Source organism: Haemorhous mexicanus, chromosome 5, assembly GCF_027477595.1.
Source record: "Haemorhous mexicanus isolate bHaeMex1 chromosome 5, bHaeMex1.pri, whole genome shotgun sequence".
Classification (NCBI taxonomy): Eukaryota; Metazoa; Chordata; class Aves; order Passeriformes; family Fringillidae; genus Haemorhous; species Haemorhous mexicanus.
In genome coordinates this window covers 56667765-56689416 of record NC_082345.1, presented here as the reverse complement: position 1 = coordinate 56689416, position 21652 = coordinate 56667765, and the positions used below count along the sequence as shown (strand labels likewise).

At 41.8% G+C, this 21652-nt stretch overlaps 1 protein-coding gene across 3 annotated transcripts in view; it reads left to right on the top strand.

The window, feature by feature from the left end:
• The first annotated feature begins 306 nt into the window (after positions 1-306).
• Positions 307-21652, top strand: part of TRABD (TraB domain containing) — a 31133-nt gene continuing 9787 nt past the window's right edge. The window contains exons 1-6 of one of the 3 annotated variants that reach the window (XM_059847243.1): positions 307-438; positions 12382-12444; positions 14536-14614; positions 17257-17423; positions 18282-18422; positions 20881-20991. In XM_059847243.1, the coding sequence (XP_059703226.1) occupies positions 12421-12444; positions 14536-14614; positions 17257-17423; positions 18282-18422; positions 20881-20991 (522 nt within the window). In that variant the 5' untranslated portion in view covers positions 307-438; positions 12382-12420. Of the gene's footprint in view, positions 439-7370; positions 7394-12381; positions 12445-14535; positions 14615-16982; positions 17120-17256; positions 17424-18281; positions 18423-20880; positions 20992-21652 lie in introns of those variants that run through there. The other 2 variants (XM_059847244.1, XM_059847245.1) reach the window with 2 other exon arrangements.

Sequence of the window (21652 nt, the reverse complement as noted above, 5' to 3'; positions counted from 1 at the left end):
CGCCCCCCACGGAAGCTGAAGGCGCCTGGAAACCCGCTGATGGCACCCCCGCACGCTCCGCTCCGGGCTCCCGCAGAAATCCCGATAGCCCCTATTGGCCCTGCCGTGGGACCCGGCCCGGACGCGGGGCCGCGCTGTTCCGGGCCGCAAAGGAGCGGCCGCCGGCGGAGGAGCCACGCGGGGCGAGCGAGGAAGGAGAGGAGGGGCCGGCGGCGGGCGGGCCCGGCGATCCTGGCGGACTGGGAGCTGTAGTCCGCTGCCACCGGCTGCCACGCAACCGGGAGCGGAAGAGGACTACAGTGCCCAGGGTGCCCCGCGGCGGCCCCGCCCCGCGCTGACTCGTGCAGCACGTTGTCCGGCTAACGCGCCCCGCGCCCGCTCTGCCCGCAGCGCCCCGGCCAGCGGCGGCTGCGCCGCTTCCATCGCCCAGCACGGCAGGTCAGCGGGGACGGGGGCGGCCGCGCTGCCGCGTCCCTCTGGGCCGGGGGGCGACGGGGCCGTGCTGGGGCCGACCCCGTTCGCGGCGGGCGCGTGCAAGGGGAAGCGGATGGGGGTTACCGCGTTCTCCCGGTGCCCCGCAGGAGGGGAGGGGGCTACGAGCGGCGCGGCCGTGTCCCCTCGCTGCTCTCCCTTGGCACGCACCTGGCCCTGCCCCTCCAGGTGCTGGCCCGGAGGTGCTGCAGGGCAGCGCCCGCTCGGGCAGGGAGGTGGCCACGGCGCGGCGGCCCTACTCACTCCCGTTGTTGGGAGCGCTCCCCGGGCCTGGCGAGAGAGTTGCAGCTGGGGCTGGTCCGGCGCTGCCCCGCCGATGACCCCGCAGGCGGCGGGGCCGAGGGGCCTCTCCGGCGGGGTCGGCCTCGCGGCGGCGGGCGAGCTCCGCCTCGTCGCGGGCGGGCTGCGGCCATCGGCCCCGCTCGCGGGGAGGGAGGAGGCCGGTGCCCGCCGCCTCCCGGGGGCGTCCCGCCAGGAGGCCTGCGCTGCCCTGCCCTGCCGGCCGGGGAACTGCAGCTGGGCAGGAAACTTGGGGGAAAATGCGGCTTTTGGGGCCGTTTGTAAGGTCCCGAACCCGCGTGTCTTTAGTTCCTTCGTTATGGCTGTTCGCTGGTTTGGGGGTTCACGGACGTGGCACAACGCTCCTGATCCAGGTGTTTGGTGATAAGAGCGTGGGATTTGTTTGGTTCTGGCGGAGAGCTACGGAAAAGCCGAGACTCACAGTTTTTCTTCTTTTTTTTTTTTTTTTTTTTTTTTGTCTATAAACAGTTGCGGCTTTTTCTGAATTCACCTCTGAAAATAGTTCAAATTAACCTAGCTCTTGAACATAACTCGTGTCACAGGCATAGCCTGGGCTCTTCTCTTGAGGAAAGTACATGTACTGATGCAGATGTCCATGTAACAGAGGTGTTTATTTTTGCTAGGTTTCAGAAAGAAAGGGAATATTTTTCTTTGGTAAAACTTTGGAGAAAGTTGCAACTGGTGGGTTGGAAAAGCAAGAGAACGGAATGGTCTTTTACCAGTTAGATGCTGTTTCACAAATGTGGTGGTGACAATACTAGTAAAAAAAAAATATCCAGGGTGTCTGGAATGACACTTCTCCATTTTGTAGGGTTGTGTATCTGTGCAACTACTGTCCACCTCATTAATGGAGGTACTCCATCTTAGAAAGCTAACAGAGTAAGGCAAAAAAAATTTAAAAACCCAAACCAAACAGATTCCAGAGGTTTCTCGTCTGTATTTTAGTAGGGGAAAAACATATCCATTTAATTATTCTAAGCTAAATGAGTTAATTAATTGAAAAATCTGGGTTGTGGCTGTGGCACTGGTTTGTACCCTGCTGTCGGTGGCAGTAGACTTTCAAGATTCAGTGACTTGAATTGACTATTCTATTGTAAATCTCAATTTTAGGATGCTTATTGTAAATTTCAGTCCTCACAGTGTCTGGCACTTTGGCATCTTAACTGTACACCACTTGGATATTGTGTAGCTTGGTGCTAGAAGACTTAGATTGATTTTTCAGTATATTCTTTCTTCCATATGGCAAAAATGATGAAACACTGCTGCTGCTGCCACCACAACTGTGAGTGAACCACGTGGTATTGCTGTCTATTTGTGGGAGAGTCATACGAGTGCTTTTTTTAAGAGAATACTTTTTGGAAAGCATCTTCTTTTTCCTTATTTGCTCTTCAGGAAAAGTGCAGAGAGAGATTTGGGGCAGTCTTTGAAAATGTAGAAATGAGAGCAGGCTGGAGATAAGTGTGCTCCAGATTTAATGGGAGTGGTGTGTAACTGTGTCTGTCTGAAGTGATATCACAGCACGTGCTTTGCCAGCCAGTGCCAGAAAGAAGGATTCTGTAGCTCTCCTTGTCCTGTCAGGAGACAGGACACTGGCTGTCTTTCATAGATGATTTAATACAAAATCTGACCAATATATTCTCTTGGTGATAGTTGTTACTAGATTAGAAACATAATTGCAAATACCTATGTGACTTGAATCTGAGATCAGACCTTCAGTTATCGAATGCTTTTTTAAAGGGCCATTCAAATTTCAGGCGGTTTGAACATGTTACTTAATACTGCAGTTCTGTATTTGAACTTAAAACGCTGGTAGTGAAAACTCTTTTTTTCCCTTTCTAATAAAGGACTAGGGGAACATAACTTTAATATTAACCACAGTTTATAGATTTGTATGAAAACATGCATGCACTTAGTGACAAGTTCTCTTCCTGTACACTTCTTTTTCTAATAATTAAAAAAAAAAAAGTAGAGGAGCTCTTTTCTACTCCTGCCTCCTTCCTTCCCTTGCCTTTAGTTGACCTGCCTTGCAGTTTTGATTGAAATCACTGAGGGATGCAAGATCTTAGCATGTCCACACGCAAGAATTTAAATGTCCTGATGACCCTGCATATCAAGCACTGTGCTGGAGCTCCGGGAGTGTGTCTTCCAGTGGGTAAGCCCTTCAGGCTGTCTGCTAAATAATTCAGCCTCTATTGATAGTGCAACGTCCTGCTCTTATGTTGAGAAATCTGTCTATCTCAGCAAGGGTGTGCACACTTTTGAGAGAGAGCAAGAGCCTGCACCATGGCTGAACAACACCATGACTGCTGGTGAAATTGAAGAAAGTGTCCAGTCACCTGCATGCTGCATCTGGATATCCTGGTCTTGCCTTGCTAGGATGCATATGTTGCATGTTTCGCTGGTAGCTGTCCTTCAGAAGCACAGCAAGACAGCCTGTTACAGTGTAGCCTGTAAAGAAGGCCTGTGTGTGAGGAACTGGGATCAGGAGTAGCTGAGGGGTTTTCTCATTTCTTGGGAGGGCAGCAGGTAGTCGTGGAAATAGAGGTGGTTTATATGTATATATATATCAGTACCAGGAATAGTGTGGCCAGCAGGAGCAGAGATGTCATCATGTTCTTCCCCTGTACTCAGAACTGGTGAGGCCACACCTTGAGTGCTGTGTCCGGTTCTGGCCCCTCAGTTTGTGCTTGAATGCGTACAGAGGAGGCAACGAGGCTGGTGAGGGGTTTGGGACATGAGCCCTGTGAGGAACAACTGAGGGAGCTGGGGGTGTTGAGCCTGGAGAAAAGGAGACTCAGAGGTGACCTTATCACTCTCTACAACTCCCTGAAAGGTGCCTGTAGTCAGGTAGGGTTGGTCTCTTTCTCCAGGCAGCAATTGGAGAGCACTTTCTCCAGAGCAATTTGAGAGCAATCTCTCAAGCTGTGTCGAGGGAAATACAGGTTGGATATTTGAAAAAGTTTTTCATGGGAAGAGTGATAAAGTTCTGAAATGGCCTGTCCGGGGTGGTGGTGGAGTCACCAATTCTGGTTGTGGCACTCAGTGCCATGGTTTAGTTGAGGTGTTAGGGCATAGGTTGGACTTGTTGATCTTTAAGGTCACTTCCAAACTAGTAATTCTGTGAATTCTACATTGGTTAGGTGCAGAGTCCTTTACAGGTTAAATGAGTGGTGCAACAGCTGGATGGACTGGGGAGTAGAACAGCTTTCCTGAGAGTGTGTTGGTAGTACTGAGTTGTTAGTGTTATCATGGGGCTTCTGTGACTGCAGGCTGGAATTTACTACCCTGGAGCTTTGTCTCTGAGGAGTTTTTCTTCAGTTCTCTGCCACAGAAGAGCAGTATTTCTTTACTTGTTGCCAGAAGATGGGCCCATGTCATGTAACTGTTTTCAGCTTTGTGTTCACCTAATGATTTTGAAAGAGTAGATCAGCTTGTTCACAGATAGTGTTTGGAGAGTAGGATGAAAGGGACAGGCAGAAGAACACTACTGATAAGTAATGTGCTTGGCAGTTGGGCAAAATTATTTTGTCCTCTGAAATTCCAATTTTAACATCATAAGGCTTGTGTTTCAAAGTGTTTGTAACAAAAGTGAATGTGTCTGCTGGTACTTTTGAGATGCAGCTTCTGCGTATTTCAGCCATTGACACCACAGAACTTCCTCACTTGTTTCCTTTGCTTGCTGCTTGTAGATAATGAACAGAGTGGAAGAGTTGCTTCTTGTAGAACTCCATACACACGCAGCAACTGTGCTATTTCCCTGCTGTTCTGCTTGGGAGTGTTTTGCAGAGGATTTTCCAGAAGTATCACTTTGTTCATAGCTTTATGTGGCCTGGAGGGAGATGTACTGATATCTTACCCCCAGCTACTGGATACAGGAAAGTCTAATAAAATTATTTTGGTTCTAGATCTCTGCTGAATTCACATAATTCACATTGTAATGCAATAGGAAAGTGACTTGAATAGATGTGTAGGTTCTAAAAAACTGTCAGTTTCTGAGTGCCTGTCCAGACTTGAGCTACATCACTGTAGTCTTTCTGTCCCGTGTTTCCTAAACTTAGCAGTATATTTATAACCTCTGCAACCTCTTAAAAGAGTAAAGATTTCAGCTAATGTTTTTTCATAAATCTGCAATGCAGTGCATTAGCATCCTGATTCACCTCATACTTACACATTTCATCAAGTAGCCCCAGTTAGTGTAATTAGCAATAACTTGTAAAACCACAGAGCATATGAGAATGCCTTCTTGTCTTTCACTGATAAACATGTTTTCAGTGTCCCAGGCCACATATTCTTATATTTCAACACCTCCTTTCAAGCAAAATTAATGTAGTTGTCTTTGGCTTTTATGTTTTAACTACCAAGGCATGCAAATTGACGTTGACTCTAGTGTGCAGTACCTGAGTTTAGGCTGCATATGTCTGCACAGTTCATTTTGCAAGAAAACCTCTTTGATGTTCAGAGGGTAAAAATATGCATTTTGAAATTTGTGAACTTTTGAGTCGTGAGAAACCAGAGCCATGCTCTACAACCATCTGTGGTTACAGAACCAATTGCTCTGTTGAGTTTCAGAGGCGTGGGTTTGTGTCAAAGAGATAACATGCAATATGTGGAGTAGGTCACCTTGGTGATAATTTTGAAATACATTCCAATTTCTGAATTTGTGGCTGTTACATTAATTGGTAGACAGGTCTCCACAGATGCATCCTTCTGAGTATGAGCAGGCTATCAACAGAGTAGACACCATTTGGAGCTGATGATTGTTTGTAAACATTTGTGAGATTTCCGTGCTTAAGTATGGAAAAAGCCTTATCAATCTTAAATACTCTGTTTATGTTGTAGAGTATGAGACTTAAGAGGTTGTCTGTTATTTTGGTTTTGCCTTCTTAGTAGGTTAAATGTTAAGCATGAAAGGTGCTTTATTTGGTATTTCGGACAGTAAGTAAAGAGTACAACAGTTTGTCAGTGAGAGAAAAGTTTGGTCTGTATCTTCTGAAGTACTGATATGCCTCTTCTGTTTACATAAAATAAGTGATCCTGTTAAAAAGTAGCAGTATTCAAATGAGATGTGCTTATGCAGCGCATAATATGAATGTAAAGTGTACAGGCTACACCAGCTAAGTCAAATATCCTAGTGAAACTGCAGGTTTAGAGGATGAAAGGAACACAGCACTCTTAATGCACATAGATGCAGGTAAATTTTTATTGCTGCATCTCATGCCAAGCTGATTGAACCTGTGTTCTAGTCAGGGTTACTGGTGTTTGAGGACACGAGTCTGTTTGTGACATAGTCTTTTGTGTGTGCCGGTGGCTTATGTCCAGTTCAGGGCAGTTTTGGCTCAGTTGTAGCATGACCTGTGTGAGGTGTGCTATATTATCACTGGAGGACTTCCACCTTATTGTTCAAGAGCTTGCTTTCAAATTCAGTCCTCAGCCTATCTCTTGTCTTTCCCACAACAACCTTAGAGGAGCAAGGATGGATGGTAGTGCCTTGTTACTAGGAGGGAGTGCTGTCCTGTGGGATGTGTGGAGATCCTAGAAGGACCAGTGATTAAAAAGAAAGGAAAATTCAGATTGCAACACTGAAATGCTTTGAAAGTTCCATGAGCCTTCTAACTACTTTTTTAGCTACCAGAGGTCAGATTTGTAGACATATTTAAGCATTCATATACCTCAGTTACTTATTTGTAAACAGGAATGTATGTACAATCCTATTTCAGAGGCTACAGGATTAACACTGAGATTAACACTTTGATTAACACAAGAGATGTGGGTACTTTCTGCAATGTTAGTGAATACTGTAGCTGTCAAAAGCACTAATAGATACATTTAGATTTGTTTGTTGAAGGGATCAAACAGAAATTTTTTGCCTGTTCCTTTCAACAAAAGGTGGAACAAACTGTCGTTTGGTAACTCCTTTCCTAGTTTCTTTACTAGCTATTCTGATGTGTGTTCAGCACATAGAAAATACAGAGCAATTATAAGACTATGGACAACTTTTGTTTCCCTCTTGCAGTGTCAACATGTTGAGGAAACAAAGTGCTGCTTCTGAATTTCTGTATAGCTCAAAAGGAGGAAAACATCCAATAAAAATCTTGTTAAAAAGTAGCTGACTATGTTGTTTTATGGGTAGGAGCATGAGAGGTTTTTTGAGAGCTTTTTTATTGATTGAGTTGAATCACTGTCTGAAGGAAGCAAATTTAGACAAGACATTAAAGGAACAAGTTTAGCCCTACTGTAGGAGGATACTGTAATGAGTTGTCTGTGTGGTGTTTGAATTTTCTCACTGAACTACCTCACTGAAATTAAACAGGAAAGGGCCTTTTGTTCTTGAACTTGCCTGCTAGAAGCCGATTTGTGAGTGCATGTACCTCTTGTGTTCTTGAGACTGCAAGCTAGGAGAGTTTCAGATGCCTAAATATGAAGCTGGAACCGAAACACTTTGGTTGACTAAGGCTATCAAGTATGAAGAATGAGTTCATGAGAAGATTTTGTGCAAAGAAGTGCTGCTGAAGCTGGTTTATATTAAGAAAACTGGAGGGCTGATGTGAAATAGCATGGTAGGGAGTTCTTTCTGCCCCTGCTTTGCCAGCGTCTGTGCAGGGTAAGTAAGCATTGCTAGAAGATGTTGAGCTTTTCTGTGTGTTTCCTTCTAAACTTGCTATTTTGGGAGGAAGAGAATAATGCCCATGTGCACGGGAAAAATACAGCCCCTCTTTGGCAGTACTTTTCTCAGTAGCAATGACTGTCCTGTGTGTGCTGTAGGAACAAGAAGAGCTTGAGAGGAAATAAGTGCCTATCAATAGAGATGAGTAATGGCTAAATTCTAGGTTTCAAGTGGTCTCAAAAATTCCTGTTTGGTTGCCTAGGTATTTTAAGAGTTGGCAAAAGGGCTTCAGTTTTTCACATACCTATGTATAAACAACAATTTTTAATCGCCCAGTGAACGGCAGGTTCCCTCGGACTAACAAAGATGCAGTAAGCACAAGAATTCCATTTGCCTGGAAAAAAGGTGTTTGAGGTAGAGATTCAATCATCAATCACCCCTCTTTGTTTCTTCTAGCTCCAGGAATTTTCTTGGTAGTACTTGAATCAGGAGAATGAATCCCTGATTAAGACAGTCTCCTGGCAGATAAGAGAACAGAAATACTTCCTAATCGCTGATTTTTATGAGTGCCTGAAAGCTGTGCCTCCCAGTGCATCTGAAAGAAGGGCACTGTCATGTCTGAGATTTTCAGTGTATGATAGATCTCACAAGGGCCTCTTCCAGGCCTTTGAAGTAGCTGGAGGAGGGGAATTTGATTGGTTTCACATGTTCAGGCCAAATCTCATGGTAAGTAGAACTTAAGGTTATGAGATATTGCATTATACATATTATGGAACACTGTAAATAATTGTCTGAACAGTTTTGGTTTTTTGGGGTTTTTTTGGTGGTTTTTTTTTTTTTTGCCTGTGGCTTTTCAGGTTGGGATTGAATTTCCTTCTGTTCCCTGGCAAGTTCTGTGGACCGCCTCTTTTTCACAAGCACCTCATCTAATCTTAGTGATCTTTTTCTCCTGGAGGAGCAGTGCTGTGTGTTGCACCTCTAAATGACTGTGAGACTCTTCCCCGCTTGCCAAAATAGTTTCAAATTCACCTCTGGGTGAACAAGCACAAACAAATAAGATGCCTTGTTACCTTGTGTAATTTCTTTAGGAAAGTAAACTTGAAATAAAAAAGAAGAAAAAAAAAAGCCCAGGACACAGGTTGGAAAATTAAACTCCAAGAAATTTTGAAATGCATGGATGTAAATTGTTCAAATGATGCCAGAATTTGATCTGTATTGGCCCCTTTTCTTGCTATTGGGCATGGTGAAAGGAAGTGCATACAGATTTGTGCACTTCAGTTGGTTATCGATGTAGCAGCAAGGTACATTTGGTCTTCTCTCAGAGGCTTCAAATTATATTTCAAATATCATAGCACTCACGTTCCTTCTGTGAAGACATAGAAGTACAAGGATAGTGTCTTTCACATGGATGAGCTAGATCAGTCTGGAGTCCAAGGTATTTGACTAATTCCTAAATACATGGACTTTTGCCAGTGCTGCTGAGGAGGATGCTGCTAGCTGAGTACCCAGCCTTGCCTGTACTTTAGTGAGTCTAGAAACAGGTCTTCTGCATGGAAAATGTCAGCTCCAATGTAACTTGAGCAGATCTAAGCTCCTGAAAACAAGGGCATAAAATCCTGGATTGGAAGGGATCTTCAAGATCATCTAGTTCCAACCTTCCTGCAGTTAACAGAAGCACCTGTAACTAGACCAGGTTGCTCCAAGCTCTATTCAGACTGGCCTTGAACTCTCACAGGGGTAAGGCATCCACAGCCTCTTTGGGCAACCTCTTCCAGTGCCTCACCACTCTCACAGTAAAGATTTTTTTCCTGATACCTAATTCGAATCTACTGTCTTTCAGTTCAAAGCCATTCCCCCTTGTTCTGTTACTACAGCTCTTGTAAAATGTCCCTTTCCATGGTTTTTGTAGGTTCCTTTCAGGTACTGGAAGGCTGCAATTAGATCACCCCAAAGCCTTCTCTTTTCCAGGCTGAACAACCACAATTGTCTCAACCTTTCCTTGCAGGAGAAGTGCTCTAGCCATCTAACCATCATAGTGGCTTCCTCTGGACTCAGTCCAACAGGTCAGTGTCCTTCCCTTGCTGGGGACCCCAAGCTGGATGCAGCTCTGCAGGTGTCACCAGAGCAGAGGGACAGAATCACTTCCCTTGCCCTGCTGGCCACACTGCTTTGGATGCAGCCCAGGACACAGCTGGCTTCCTGTGCTGCAAGTGCACGTGGCCAGGTTGTGTCCAGCCTCTCATCCACCAGCACCCCCAGGTTCTTCTCAGCAGGGCTGTTCTCAGTCCCTTCATCCTCAGCCTGTACTGATAATGGGGGGCTGCCCCAACTCAGGTGTAGTACCTTGCACTTACTAAACCTCATGAGATTCCCATGGGCCTGCTTGTCCTAGAAGAAAACGGTGGCAGACTTGCCTGTCATTGTGGCTGCACATTCTCTCATCTGGCCGTGGAAGTATTGTTCCATGGATTCCCTGCAGAGGCTGGAGCTGGAAACTGCAGTGAAACAGTGAGCTGGAAACAGCTTGTTTTCTCCAAAGGTATAGGTCAGTTAAAAACTGGTGCTAGTTTGCTTGAGTAAGCTTCAAAGATGATCTCTCCCCCACCAGTATTAGACATATAATTTAGTTAGTAGTGAGAATGGGATGACGTTTTCTAAAATGTCACTTGGTGGGAAAAAAAGCCATGTAGTGCTTCTGAATAGGATTCTATTTTCAAAACAAAACTTGCACTTCATTAGTTTGAAGAGTAGTTTGTAGATAAGAGCCTTATTTTCAAATGCCAGTAGACCTTAATCAAGCTTAGAACTTCAGGTTGTGTTTAGAGCCAGGTGATTCACTGACAGAAAAACACTGTGGTATTTTGCACACAAACCAATTGAGAACCAAGCCTGGAGCTGAGCATCAGAGTATTGGTACACTGAGTGATGCTGTAGTTGAAGAGGTATTTTCTCAGAGGGCAGTTGGTTTCAGTATCTCTGCTTCGTGCTGTTCCTCGAGTTTTGGTGCTGCAGTTCTTCCTGCAGCTGTTTAATCATCTGAACTAAAAATGCCTTGGTAGAGTGGCGGGGGAAAAGTGGTGTTTTTTTAAACTGAGCCTGCTTTCCAGTGTGGTTTACTAAGTCAACAAGTAGTTAAGCTAGTCTGTCAGAGACAGGACAGGCTAAAAAGAGGTGCTGAGTTTACTTAACCCCACAAAACTGAGAGACTGTCTTGAGTGAGGTGTCTGTGGGCTGGTGAGTCCCAGTCAGATTGCAGGTGTCAAGGCAGGGTTTTCTTTCTGCTGTACTGCTTTAGATCTGTCCACACTCATATATTGGGGGAAATACTAAAGCAGAAGAGCAGTTCAGCTTCACCTGCTATTTCAGCTTACTCTGACATCTAGATTTCCTTGACGTGACTCTTTGGAAGGCAGGAAGGTCCTGGTTCTAAAATTGTGCCTTGTAGCACAACCACTGGAGTGCTTATGTTGCCTGTGCAGACTTCTTGCATGTTTTTGAATCGTTTGTTTTAATGAACCTCTTGGACTGTGTGCAGTGTGTATTTGTTTTGTTTTGTATTAATGAGGTATTTGTCTCGCAGCTCAGGAGTTGTGTCTGTAGCTGTTGCCGGCTCAAGCTGTAGGAATCTGTTGGGTTTCATGGAGATTTTGCTCTAGAGACCATGCTGAATCCAGGATTTTGGCCACTCCACTTTTTTCTTGCCCAGCCTGCAGCTGTGATCTCAGGTTTGCTGGCCGACCATGAGCAGTGGACAGCGAGAAGGCATAAAATCCTGAAATCCCTCTGCTGCATGGTGGGAGATGTGCCAGTGGACAGAATTACACTCACTTGCTTCATGCTGCCCAGGCAAATGCTCTTTTAAAGAAATTTATTTTAAGCGAAGCTAGAAAGTAAAATGGCTTTCTAGAAACCAGAATGCAGAACACTGATCCAGCTGCAGGAGACTTTTGTATTTGGGGAAGGAGGAGGCTTGCCATCACATTTGTGTGCTGAAGTATGCTGTCACCCAAATGCCAGCCTGCTTTTCTCTAGCCTCATCTGACCATAAGACAGGAGCCAGACTTGTCTGTCCACTCCTCAGAGCGGGACTGCATATGTATTCCGTGATTAAGTTGTTCAGGATTGATCTCTCTTTATTTAATAAAATAAAACACCGATCACATACATATACTGTGAAATAGCTCAAATGGAAGTAGCACAAAATGCTGTAGTAAAGAAGCAGCACTTTCTTAGAGTGCTTCAATATTAGTAGATGCCTGTGAGAATAAGCAGAATGAGCACTGGTCATGCATTCAGTGTCTTGTGTAATCGCCTCAGAGTACCGCCCAAGTCCAATCACAGCACTCTGCTAGCGTCAGGGAGAACTTTGGACTTTTAAGATTCCTTCATCCCTATTGTTAAACTAAAACATGGAGACCATTCAGTAAGGGATTGAAAACCTAGTTTCACAGGTTTGTCACACAGATACTAGCTGACTGATCTTCTAACCCTGGCACATTTATAAATATATGTGGTCACATGATGCAGATAAAACAACATGTATTACTCTAGTTGAATATTAAGATTGTGACTGCTCTCATATTCTGTGCAGCAGTAAAATACTAAAAATATAAATGATTCCTAGAATCTGCCTAAAAACTGTCTTAATGTAGTTGATACAAGCTAGACAGAGCTACTGACTAAGTTGAGCAAGATTTTTGCTGTTGCAGAAACTGTTCTGTGGCTTGAGCCACCTCAAGAACCATACTAAAACAGACTGGTTTTACCTGGGGGAGTTGGTGTTGGTTTGTTCTGGTTCTCTTAATGGCAGTAGAGTTGAAGAGGTGACATTTGTGCCTCTTCACTTTGCTGCTTTTATTACTCAGCCTTTATTAGAGACTGTAGAGACGCATATAATTTTTTTTCCCCTGGACAGTTCTTGAGAAAATATTCTGGTTAATGCAAATAATTTTTAATTCTCTCCCATTTGTTTTTACTTCTTGCAGTTCTTGTGTGGTTGGTGAAAATAAGCCTACGCTGCAGGAATGCAAGAGGAGCAACAGCAAGAGGTAGGACTTGGAGATTAAGTTTGTATCTCAGTACAATCGCAGGGAAGGCCAAGAGTGAATCAGCCAGGTTCTTCCACTTATTTTTGGGCAAGTTCTGCAAAATCTTAGGGCTGATAATGCTGGTGTGAAACCCCTTTTAAAATGGAGATGGAGAGCTGAGTGCTATTTTTCTTGATACATTTAGGTTCTTTTCAGGTTCTCTTTCCCTCTAGTTGCAAAATCTAAAATGGGTCTTTTCTGGTATTCTATTTGCAAGTGAGGAATTGCATAAAATCTCTTAACCTATGAGATTAAACCGTTAGGAGGAAAAAGGTTTTGTGAGTAAATTACAGAAATTGATTATATACGAATAACCTCATGGCTGAAGTTCCTTCACGAATTAAACTGAGATGCTTTTTCTATCCTTTCTGTTCCTTTTCTTCTTCTTTCATATCCATGTATCTCAAAACCTTTTTCTGGTGTAATCAGTGAAGCTCAGGAAATTTTTATCCTATGAAGTACAAGAACATCAGTTCTTTTGTCTTGTTAATGAAAAATAAAGAACAACAGATTCCTAACATGGTGGCTTAGCGCTGTGCTCATTGCAGTGTTGTGATGTTGTGATGACAAAGCCAGCATAAGTGATAGGATTAATTCCATATGTTACAGATGGCTAAATTTTTCCAAAATATTGTTGTGACTAGGCTTAACGTATGCAAGCAGTAGTCAAGCCATATGTTGTGATCAAAAGCTGAGCTGGTGTTAAATTAGATTTGTGAAAGTAATTGCAATTTGCAGTGTAATTGCAGTTTGCAGTTGTCAATGAACAGACTTCTGCTTTGTAGTGAAAGGATGATGTGTTGCTGTGACTATTTTAAACTTTGCAGTATAAAGCTGTTTTATGTTTTGAGTTTAGTCCATGAAATGTATCATAAATTTTTCCTTGCCTTCAGTGGGGCCACGGTAAGACTCAGGATTTATTTTCTCAAAATTCCTGTTTGGCATTATGGAATGCAAGAAGAAAATAATTACTCTTATAGAAAGCTCTTAGCATTTGGATGTGCTTTGTACAGCCTTGCTTTAAACCTTACCAGGTTAAGTACAAAGTACATAAACCAGTCATTTTAGCTAAAAAGCTGACATCCATCAGGAGAGGTTGGCTGCCTGCTTGCTGACTCATTAATATTTTACTTCCTTTGGAAAGAACTTAAATGATGATGGGTTCTCATCCTGTCTCTAACTTTTTGACTTAATGTTGTTCAGAAATTCCAAATTCTTCCTGTAATTATGCTGATTAAACTTTGAATTAAGGTAGTTGCCTAAAGGTAGTTTATAATTTAGCTTTCCCTTACTCCTGAGTCTTTTCTGCACTAACTCTGCCTCTCTGGCTTGAATGACATTGGCTGGATGACTGGAATTATTTAAATTCTATGAACGGGTAAGACCTGTATCACATACTTCTAGGGATAATATCGAAGAGTCAGTCTTTGTGAATCTTTTCAATTGCCTTCTGTTCCTTTAGAGAGCAGAACTCTGCAGGTGCCTTGTGTCTTTGATTTCTGATATGTATAAAGTCAACATGTGCATGAACTTTGTAAGATTTGATGTGCATATTGTGTAATTGCCTTATTCCAACAAATACTTGGCCTGACTCTTCTAGAATGGATGTGTTTAGTCTTGTGAGTACTGATTAACTTTGTCAGACTCCTGGCAGACTAATGCTGACTGGTAGAGTCAAATGGTATAAAATAATCAGTGCGCATTTTAGTTTTCAACACAAAGTGCTGTAGTAGCTGTAGTACTGTAGTATTGTTAGAGATAAATTTGTTCTTTTTGTCCAGAATCCCATTTATTTTAAAACTCCATCAGGTATAAATATTATCTCTTAAAAAGGCATGAAGTAGTCCATTTTTAAGATGTTCTATCTCATACTCAGGCAGCTAGGAAAAAATAGTTGTAAAATCACAGATGTTTTGAACTGTGACACTGCTTAAATTATTTACTTGCTTGAATATTATTGGTAGGATCAAATTAGATAAACTCACAAAGGGAAAGATGTATTGAAACATTTCATTATAATTTCCAGCTTCCTTTTGAATTTGTTTCATACAGGCTGCTGCAGATCCAATGTCGTCCTCTGATGCACCAGAAGATGGCCCAAAGGGAACGTCAAGTATATCGCAGAATATCTGTATGTTTCTGGTTGGACTGGGGAGGGTGATCATTCTGGAAGGGGTATTCAACTAAATGTCCTTGCCTTTTCCTTACCTAAAAATGACAGGGCTGTTGGCAAAAAAAGGAGATACTAATGAAGTCATAGCTGATTTAATCTGTTCTTGATTTGTGTTCAAGGCCCAGATGTGTAAATCAATCATAGAAAGAGCAATGACATATATATTGTCAGTTTGCTGATCCCATACTTTCAAAAGTAAATATTTTTAGATTTAATAGATACACTCAGCTATTGTTTTAAGCTTAGCTATTGCTTTCTAAGCCAGTGATGCATGAGTATATGTTTGCTTTGACAGTCTGGCATCTAGTGATATGATGGTGATGAGTTGTCCCAATTGGAAAGCTTTGCCCATGCTAGCATGATAATGTTTTGGCAAGCCTGCAGGATGTAGCAATAGAAGTATTCCAACCAAAACTGTCTTGTGAAGCCCAGGAAGAGTATCTTTTCTTACCTGTTATTGGCAAGATCAGATAATGTCAGGCATTTCTTTCTCAAGAGGAAAAAACAAAGGCTTCTTAGGATTTACCTTATCTGTATTGATACACTGTTATGATATTAGTGTATCCGGTGCTCATTTGTAACAATAGGAGCATTCAGATTGTGCTTTCTGGCAAATAATAGGCTCTGAACCACCTCAGGGAAAATTAGTGTGTAACAATAACACTGCTGAATAATTCCTAGGGATCTCAGCTTTCATGGGAGCAAACAGAGCCTTGACTAAAGCTATGCAGACCTATAGAAGCTGATTATTTTTTATGTGGCTTTTTTTCCAGATATAGACGTTGGTTCAATAAAAACCATAGCTGCTCCTGAGAATGTTTTCCTTAATTGTGTCCTTAAATTATAACATCTGGGGCTGTACCACTACCACATTTTTTCTTCACGTGAAACATTATTCAGTCCAGTACTGAGTATATGTGTGAGGTGGAAGCTTGAAAAGTAAATAGAAATTACACCCTTTAAGGGTTACCAAATATGTAGAAACCACTTTCATTTGGGGGAATCTGAATCATAAATGGCTTTAGGCTAGGAAAGTATTTGAGACAGGTATTAAACACACTTCCCCATGTATTATGTTCTCCATTAGGCATCCACTTTTGACCATAGTGGGAGGTGGGATATTTGCTTAGGTGGGTTTTTGTTCATCTGCTATGGCTGCTTTTATAATTCTGTGACTGAGAGTGCTACAAATGCAACAGCCTTACCTCTCCTTCCTTTTTCAGTCATGTTTTTCTTACCTCCTCCTCAGCATCACCATCTGTTTTGGCAGCAACAATGCCATAGCTCAGACAGTACTGATTGCAGCACACCTTGTTCTTGGGTATTGACCATGAAGTAGCAGGTTGCTCAAATGCTAAGAAGGATGTTGAACGGTTGCTTTGGTTTTTTGGTTTGGGTTTTCTCTTTTGTTTGGTTGGTTTGCTTTTAATTTGGTGGGATTCTTGTTTGGTTGGTTTTGGTTTGGGTTTTTTTTTTTAACAGAAAGTCTTGCAAGATTAGTATTTGTGGGACACAGCTGGGGCCAGAGCCACACAACTAAACCAGATTCATAAAATCAATATGTGGTAGGAGGCTATAATTTATCTGCATCTTTGACATCCTGCCTACAAACTGTTCACTAATCTTTTTTTTTTTTTTTTTTTTTTGTTCCCCTGGGCTTATGATCCTATTCCAGGCTTCTGGAGACCACTTGAGACTTCTGCTAACTTGTACAGCAGCTTGCCAGAGAAAGAGAGTTGGTTGGAAACAAAACTCTGCTTTCCTGCTTGATACTTTTTTTTCCCTAAGATGCATTACAGCTTTAAGATGACTCATTCAAAACATCTTTAATTTCTCATTGTTATAGAGTTTTAAAGCTTCTCTGTCTCAGTCAATGAGGCTACCTGGCAATGAGCATCTGTGACAAAGCTGATAGATCCTCCTGTTTTCCATACAGGAAGCTTGACATAGAGGAACTAAACTCACTTTGTACCATTTTGATCTTAAATAGTTGTTGAATCTAGGGAAGAATGATTGGATTCCTGACCTAAATAAATACCTCTTGAGGTTTAATTTTCCTTTGTGTACTGATCCCTGGTGTGTTTATCACAGAAAAGGCTAAGGTTGGTACTGTAGTCATCCTATGTGTGCCAATATGTGGAGGTGACTTTGCCATCTTATTCACACCAGTGTCCATGTGTTGCTATCGTTTATATAGATAAGAATCCCAAAATGGAACACTTTGGGTTTAGAATTTTAAAAATGCCTTTTTTTTCTTTTTCTCTAATTTAGTGTATACCTTTTCTAAGTATTCTTTGCTTCTCTGTCCACCTCACCTGCCACACAGCTTCTCTCTTTCCCTTACTGAACTGCGTGGACAACCTGTCCCAGTGTCCACAGGGTAGGAAACCTGGACTGAGACCCATGCTTGGAGGCAGCCTCTCCAGTGATGGCACTCTCAATGATGTAGCTTCAGAATTGAATGTAAGATTACAGTGGTAAATCAATGGCCTTTTAGCTCTGCTCTGCTGTTTAGTGGCGACATTTTTATTTTCTGTCTCTACTTACCTGCACTTTATATCATGGGTGCTTTTCTTTTCTATTTTTCTTTGCGTTTATAGCTGATGCAGATGCATTTAAAATTCTCCTGGAGATGAAGCTGAAGAAGAGGCAGAAAAGGCCTGCTTTACCAAGCACTGTGACTGAGCTTAATACTGAGGATGGTTCTAAAGTATATGTGGTTGGAACAGCCCACTTCAGTGAAAGCAGCAAAAAGGATGTAGTAAAGGTAAATACTCAGTGTGAGCTCCAGCAGCATCTTTATAATGTTTCAATTTAGCACTAAGTGGAATGAAGTCCATCTCTCTGACTTGGTTCTGTGCTGTAACCTTCAGGCTCTGTGTTTTTTCTGATTGGCTGTTGGAGGGCTAACAGCACTATGGGATGAGAAGCAGACATGTTACAGTAATAATTTTTGATGCAATGCAATGGTCTCCCAGCTCAAATATTTTTATTTGCCCTTCAATAAAAAAGGCAGATAAAGTGTCAGTGTTGAAATTAGAAATCTCACTAGTGAAGCTTACATTGCCTGGATAGTATTTGGCTGTAAAACCATCCTGCACAACACTTGGATTCCATTCTCAAGCTGCAAATAGGTCTGAAGCCCTAGTGCAAGTAGGAGCTATTTCATATTGTACCTCCTGCAAACTCTGCAGTTCAGGCTGCCTTTATTAAGGAGGTGGAGGAATCTTGTAAGAGCCAGGGTTGCAGGGTTGACAGTTCTGGCACAAAGTGTATTCTAACTCAGATGGGAAAATGCCACAGAGAACAGTCAAATTAATTTTGTGAATGTGAAAAGTTTAACATGAAGTGTTTCTTCCCTGCTCCCCTCCCCAGCACAGTATGTTCACCATTATCCTGTCCCAAAGCATCCAGTAACTAAGACATTTGGCTGTCACCTTCCTTAATATTTTTGTCAATGTGTAGTTATTTGGAGAACTCTTATTTACGATTCTATTGGTTTTTTTAATTGAAAATTATTATTGGAATGTGATTTTAAGGCCCTTTCTCTCTTTAAAATGTTGATATTGGCTGCATTTCTGTTTATTCCTTTCTAAAGCAGTATAAATAAATTCATCTTTTTCAGACAATACAAGAAGTGCAGCCTGATGTAGTTGTGGTGGAACTGTGCCAGTACAGAGTATCTATGTTAAAGATGGATGAAAAGACATTACTAAAAGAAGCCAAAGAAATAAATCTGGAAAAACTTCAACAAGCTATAAAACAGGTATGAGTCCTACAGTGAGAATTAAAGTTTTCTTTTAAGAACAATTTGTCAGATTGCAATCAAAACCAGTGTTCCCACCAGCTGGGAACCTAATACTGTTGATGTAGGTGAGAGTACTATTACAGTGGCAAAGCTAGGTTTGGGTGTTATTTCTGTTTTCAGATGGAGCATTGAGGACTTTCTTTTCACAATGGGTTGGGCAAATTATTGACCTTGACAGGAATCCTGCTGCATTTAACAGCTGCTCCATTTGCAGGACACAAGTCTAACTTTGCAATTGTAATGCTCTGCTAATATATTTAAATGTGATTATTATTCCTGCGATCTGCGTCTGTGTCACAACTATTAAAGAGCACTTAATTTTGGTATTTTCTGTTTAGCTGCATTCCTTCTTCAACCTAGTGTGTTGCTCTTTAATTCCTACCTATCCACTTGTCTTTGGAGTAGTTTCTAATTGACAATAGGCCCTAGAGGGGGATTCTGAAAAATCTGGGCTAAAAAGTGTGGGATTCTCTTCAAATTATAACTGCTCTGGCAGTTTGATGTGGACGTGTCTGGATGTGTGTGCAAAAAAAATCCTGTATTTTTTCAGTTCCAGTTAGCTATCTTGTATTTGAGTGATTTTAAGCTCGGCACAGTGTGACAACACAAAGTTGACTTAAAAATGACAAGACACTTGATTAGAATGGCAGTGCTTGGTCAATAGTAAAGAGTTTCTGTGTCCAGTTGGATGAAGAAGTTTGTAGATTGTTATTTTGATTGTGTGGTAACTGTATATTGAATTGCTTTATTGATGTAATTGGGGAGTTTCCAGGACTGTACCCTCCCCGCAGAGGAATATAATCTGCATGCATGCAGAAGCCCTTGCAGTGGCTCAGGGCTATGCAGTGTGTGTGCTCACACACAGGGTCTCAGAGCTGCCTTTCAGACTAGCTGAGGGAGGCAATCATGCATCTTTCCTGTTTTCTTTGTTTATGCCCTGTCAAAGGAAAAGACACTGCAAAACACTTGCATCTTGCATGACTTGTTGCATCTATCTGTTTATCTTAGCTAAAGTGGGTTATTCTGATGCATGTAGCCAAAATGCAAGTTCAGAACAACTGGAACAGCATAGCTGGGGGTCTTCTGACCTTGTGAATAGGCACAGAAACTTTTTTTAAAATATCAAAGCTAAATGCAACAGTTGGTGTTATGTTAAGAGGAAAAGGATAATGAAGACAAAATAGACATTTTTTTCCTCTGTGATGTAAAGTCATGTTGGCAACTTTGCAGTTACCACTTCCTACCAGGGCTTGAAGTGATCTTGCATGCAGGCAGTAGAAAACACAGACTCTGTTGGCTCCAAAGCCAGAGAATACTGCAAGGATCCTTCCTATTCTTATAGCTCAGTATTAGTCTCCTTTACGTTATTTGCAGGAATAATGCAAATAATAGAATTTGAACATTCGGCCTTTTGAAGAACCTATTTCTCTATCTATGGTCTCAATCAAAAAATTCCCTGACCTTTCCCCTTAGAATCACTAACAGTATAGATTATATAGGGAAACCCGGGAAGAACAGTCCAACTGTCTCATGCCAAATTATAGTGTCTTTGTTTTGTCTGATAAACATCAGACCAGTTGGTAAGTTGCTCAGTGATGCCTTAGTTGCCTCCTCTTATTGAAATGAGATGGGCCCAAAAGCTACACTAAAAGTCAAAGCTGCTTTCAACTTTCATCCTTAAGTTTAGAAATGAGGAAAAAAAGCCCAAATGGTGTCTTTTTATAATCACATTAAATATTAAGTACTAAAATTGGATTTCATTGCTCTTAATTGAAGCTGGAAGTTGAGCAGAATGTAGACATGAAACGTACATATTTGCAGTGGATCACTGGCATCCACAGCTTATCAATTAACTGCTGCAGGTTAAAACCAGACTTCCTTTAGCTTCTCCTTGAATTTCAAGACCCTTACAGTTGTTTGCAGAGAAGCACCCATTTGCTTTCCATGAAGGAAAGCACCATGGTGCAGACTGGTATCTGGCTCAAATGTGGATAAGCTGGAGATGTACAGTAGCAGTTGGCTCAAACCAAACTGATCAGACAGGTTTTTTCTTACCTTCTCCCTGGCTTCCTGCTTCTGCTGTTCCTTCTGTGTCCATACCACAGAACTGTTTAACCATTAAGTTATTCAGACACTTGCTTCAAGCACACAGAGTAAGTACAAACTGAAATAAATCTGGCTATCCTTCTTTATTTTCTTAACCTGTTGTAAATTTTTGTTGAAGGGCAGAATACTTTGGGCACACAGTGAGGTAAACTGATTAAAAACTGATATATGGGCTGTATTGATCAATGAATTGACTCCAAAATGTAGATTCAGTGCTGTTTCTTCATTAAAATAATTAATGTTTTTTTCATTTCTGTGAACAGTGCATTCTTCAGCCTGTTTTTTTTACATGTTTTTCTCCTTCTGCCAGAACGGTGTTATGTCTGGATTGATGCAAATGCTGCTTCTGAAGGTTTCTGCTCACATCACACAACAGCTGGGAATGGCCCCAGGAGGAGAATTCAGGGAGGCTTTCAAAGAGGTGCGAACTTGAAATGGCTTTTCTGAGGTCAGATTACTGGCCTTGTGCTTCCGGAGTTGAACGCAATAAAACCATTTTGCTATTGCCTAGAAAAGAGCACTCTGGCCATACCTCTGCTGAAGCCAATGAAGTAGTAAAAATCATTTTCAAATTCAAACTGTACCTTAAGGTACAAAGATTTGTAGACATAAGTGGTAGGAAAGCAATTAAAAAAATTCTTCAAATAAGGCTTTTTCCTGATGATAATTCTGAAGACATTTGTTTTCATTAATAATTTAGTTTCTTTTAAATAATTATTTTTGAATTTGCAATATTGATCTTGGTCCCGTTGTTGGTGGTGTCAGGATTTTAGGCTGTGAAAACCAGCTCTAAAGGATTAATGAGATCTGACATGTTCCATTCATCTATAAAGATTGGGGAAGTCAAATATCTGACTGATCTGTTGGTCCTATATGGTCTTTTAATGTCACCTTTTGTACTACTGCCAGCAGTGATACTGGAATTAAATAGTAGCTGTGGTTTACACTACTCTTAATTTTTTTGTCTGGTAATACTGGGACACTATTTTCTGTATATGCATCCATCTTTCAGAATGTATCTTGCTTATTTTTATGTAAATTATGCACTAGTAAGGAAATCTGAGAGACATTGCTGATATATA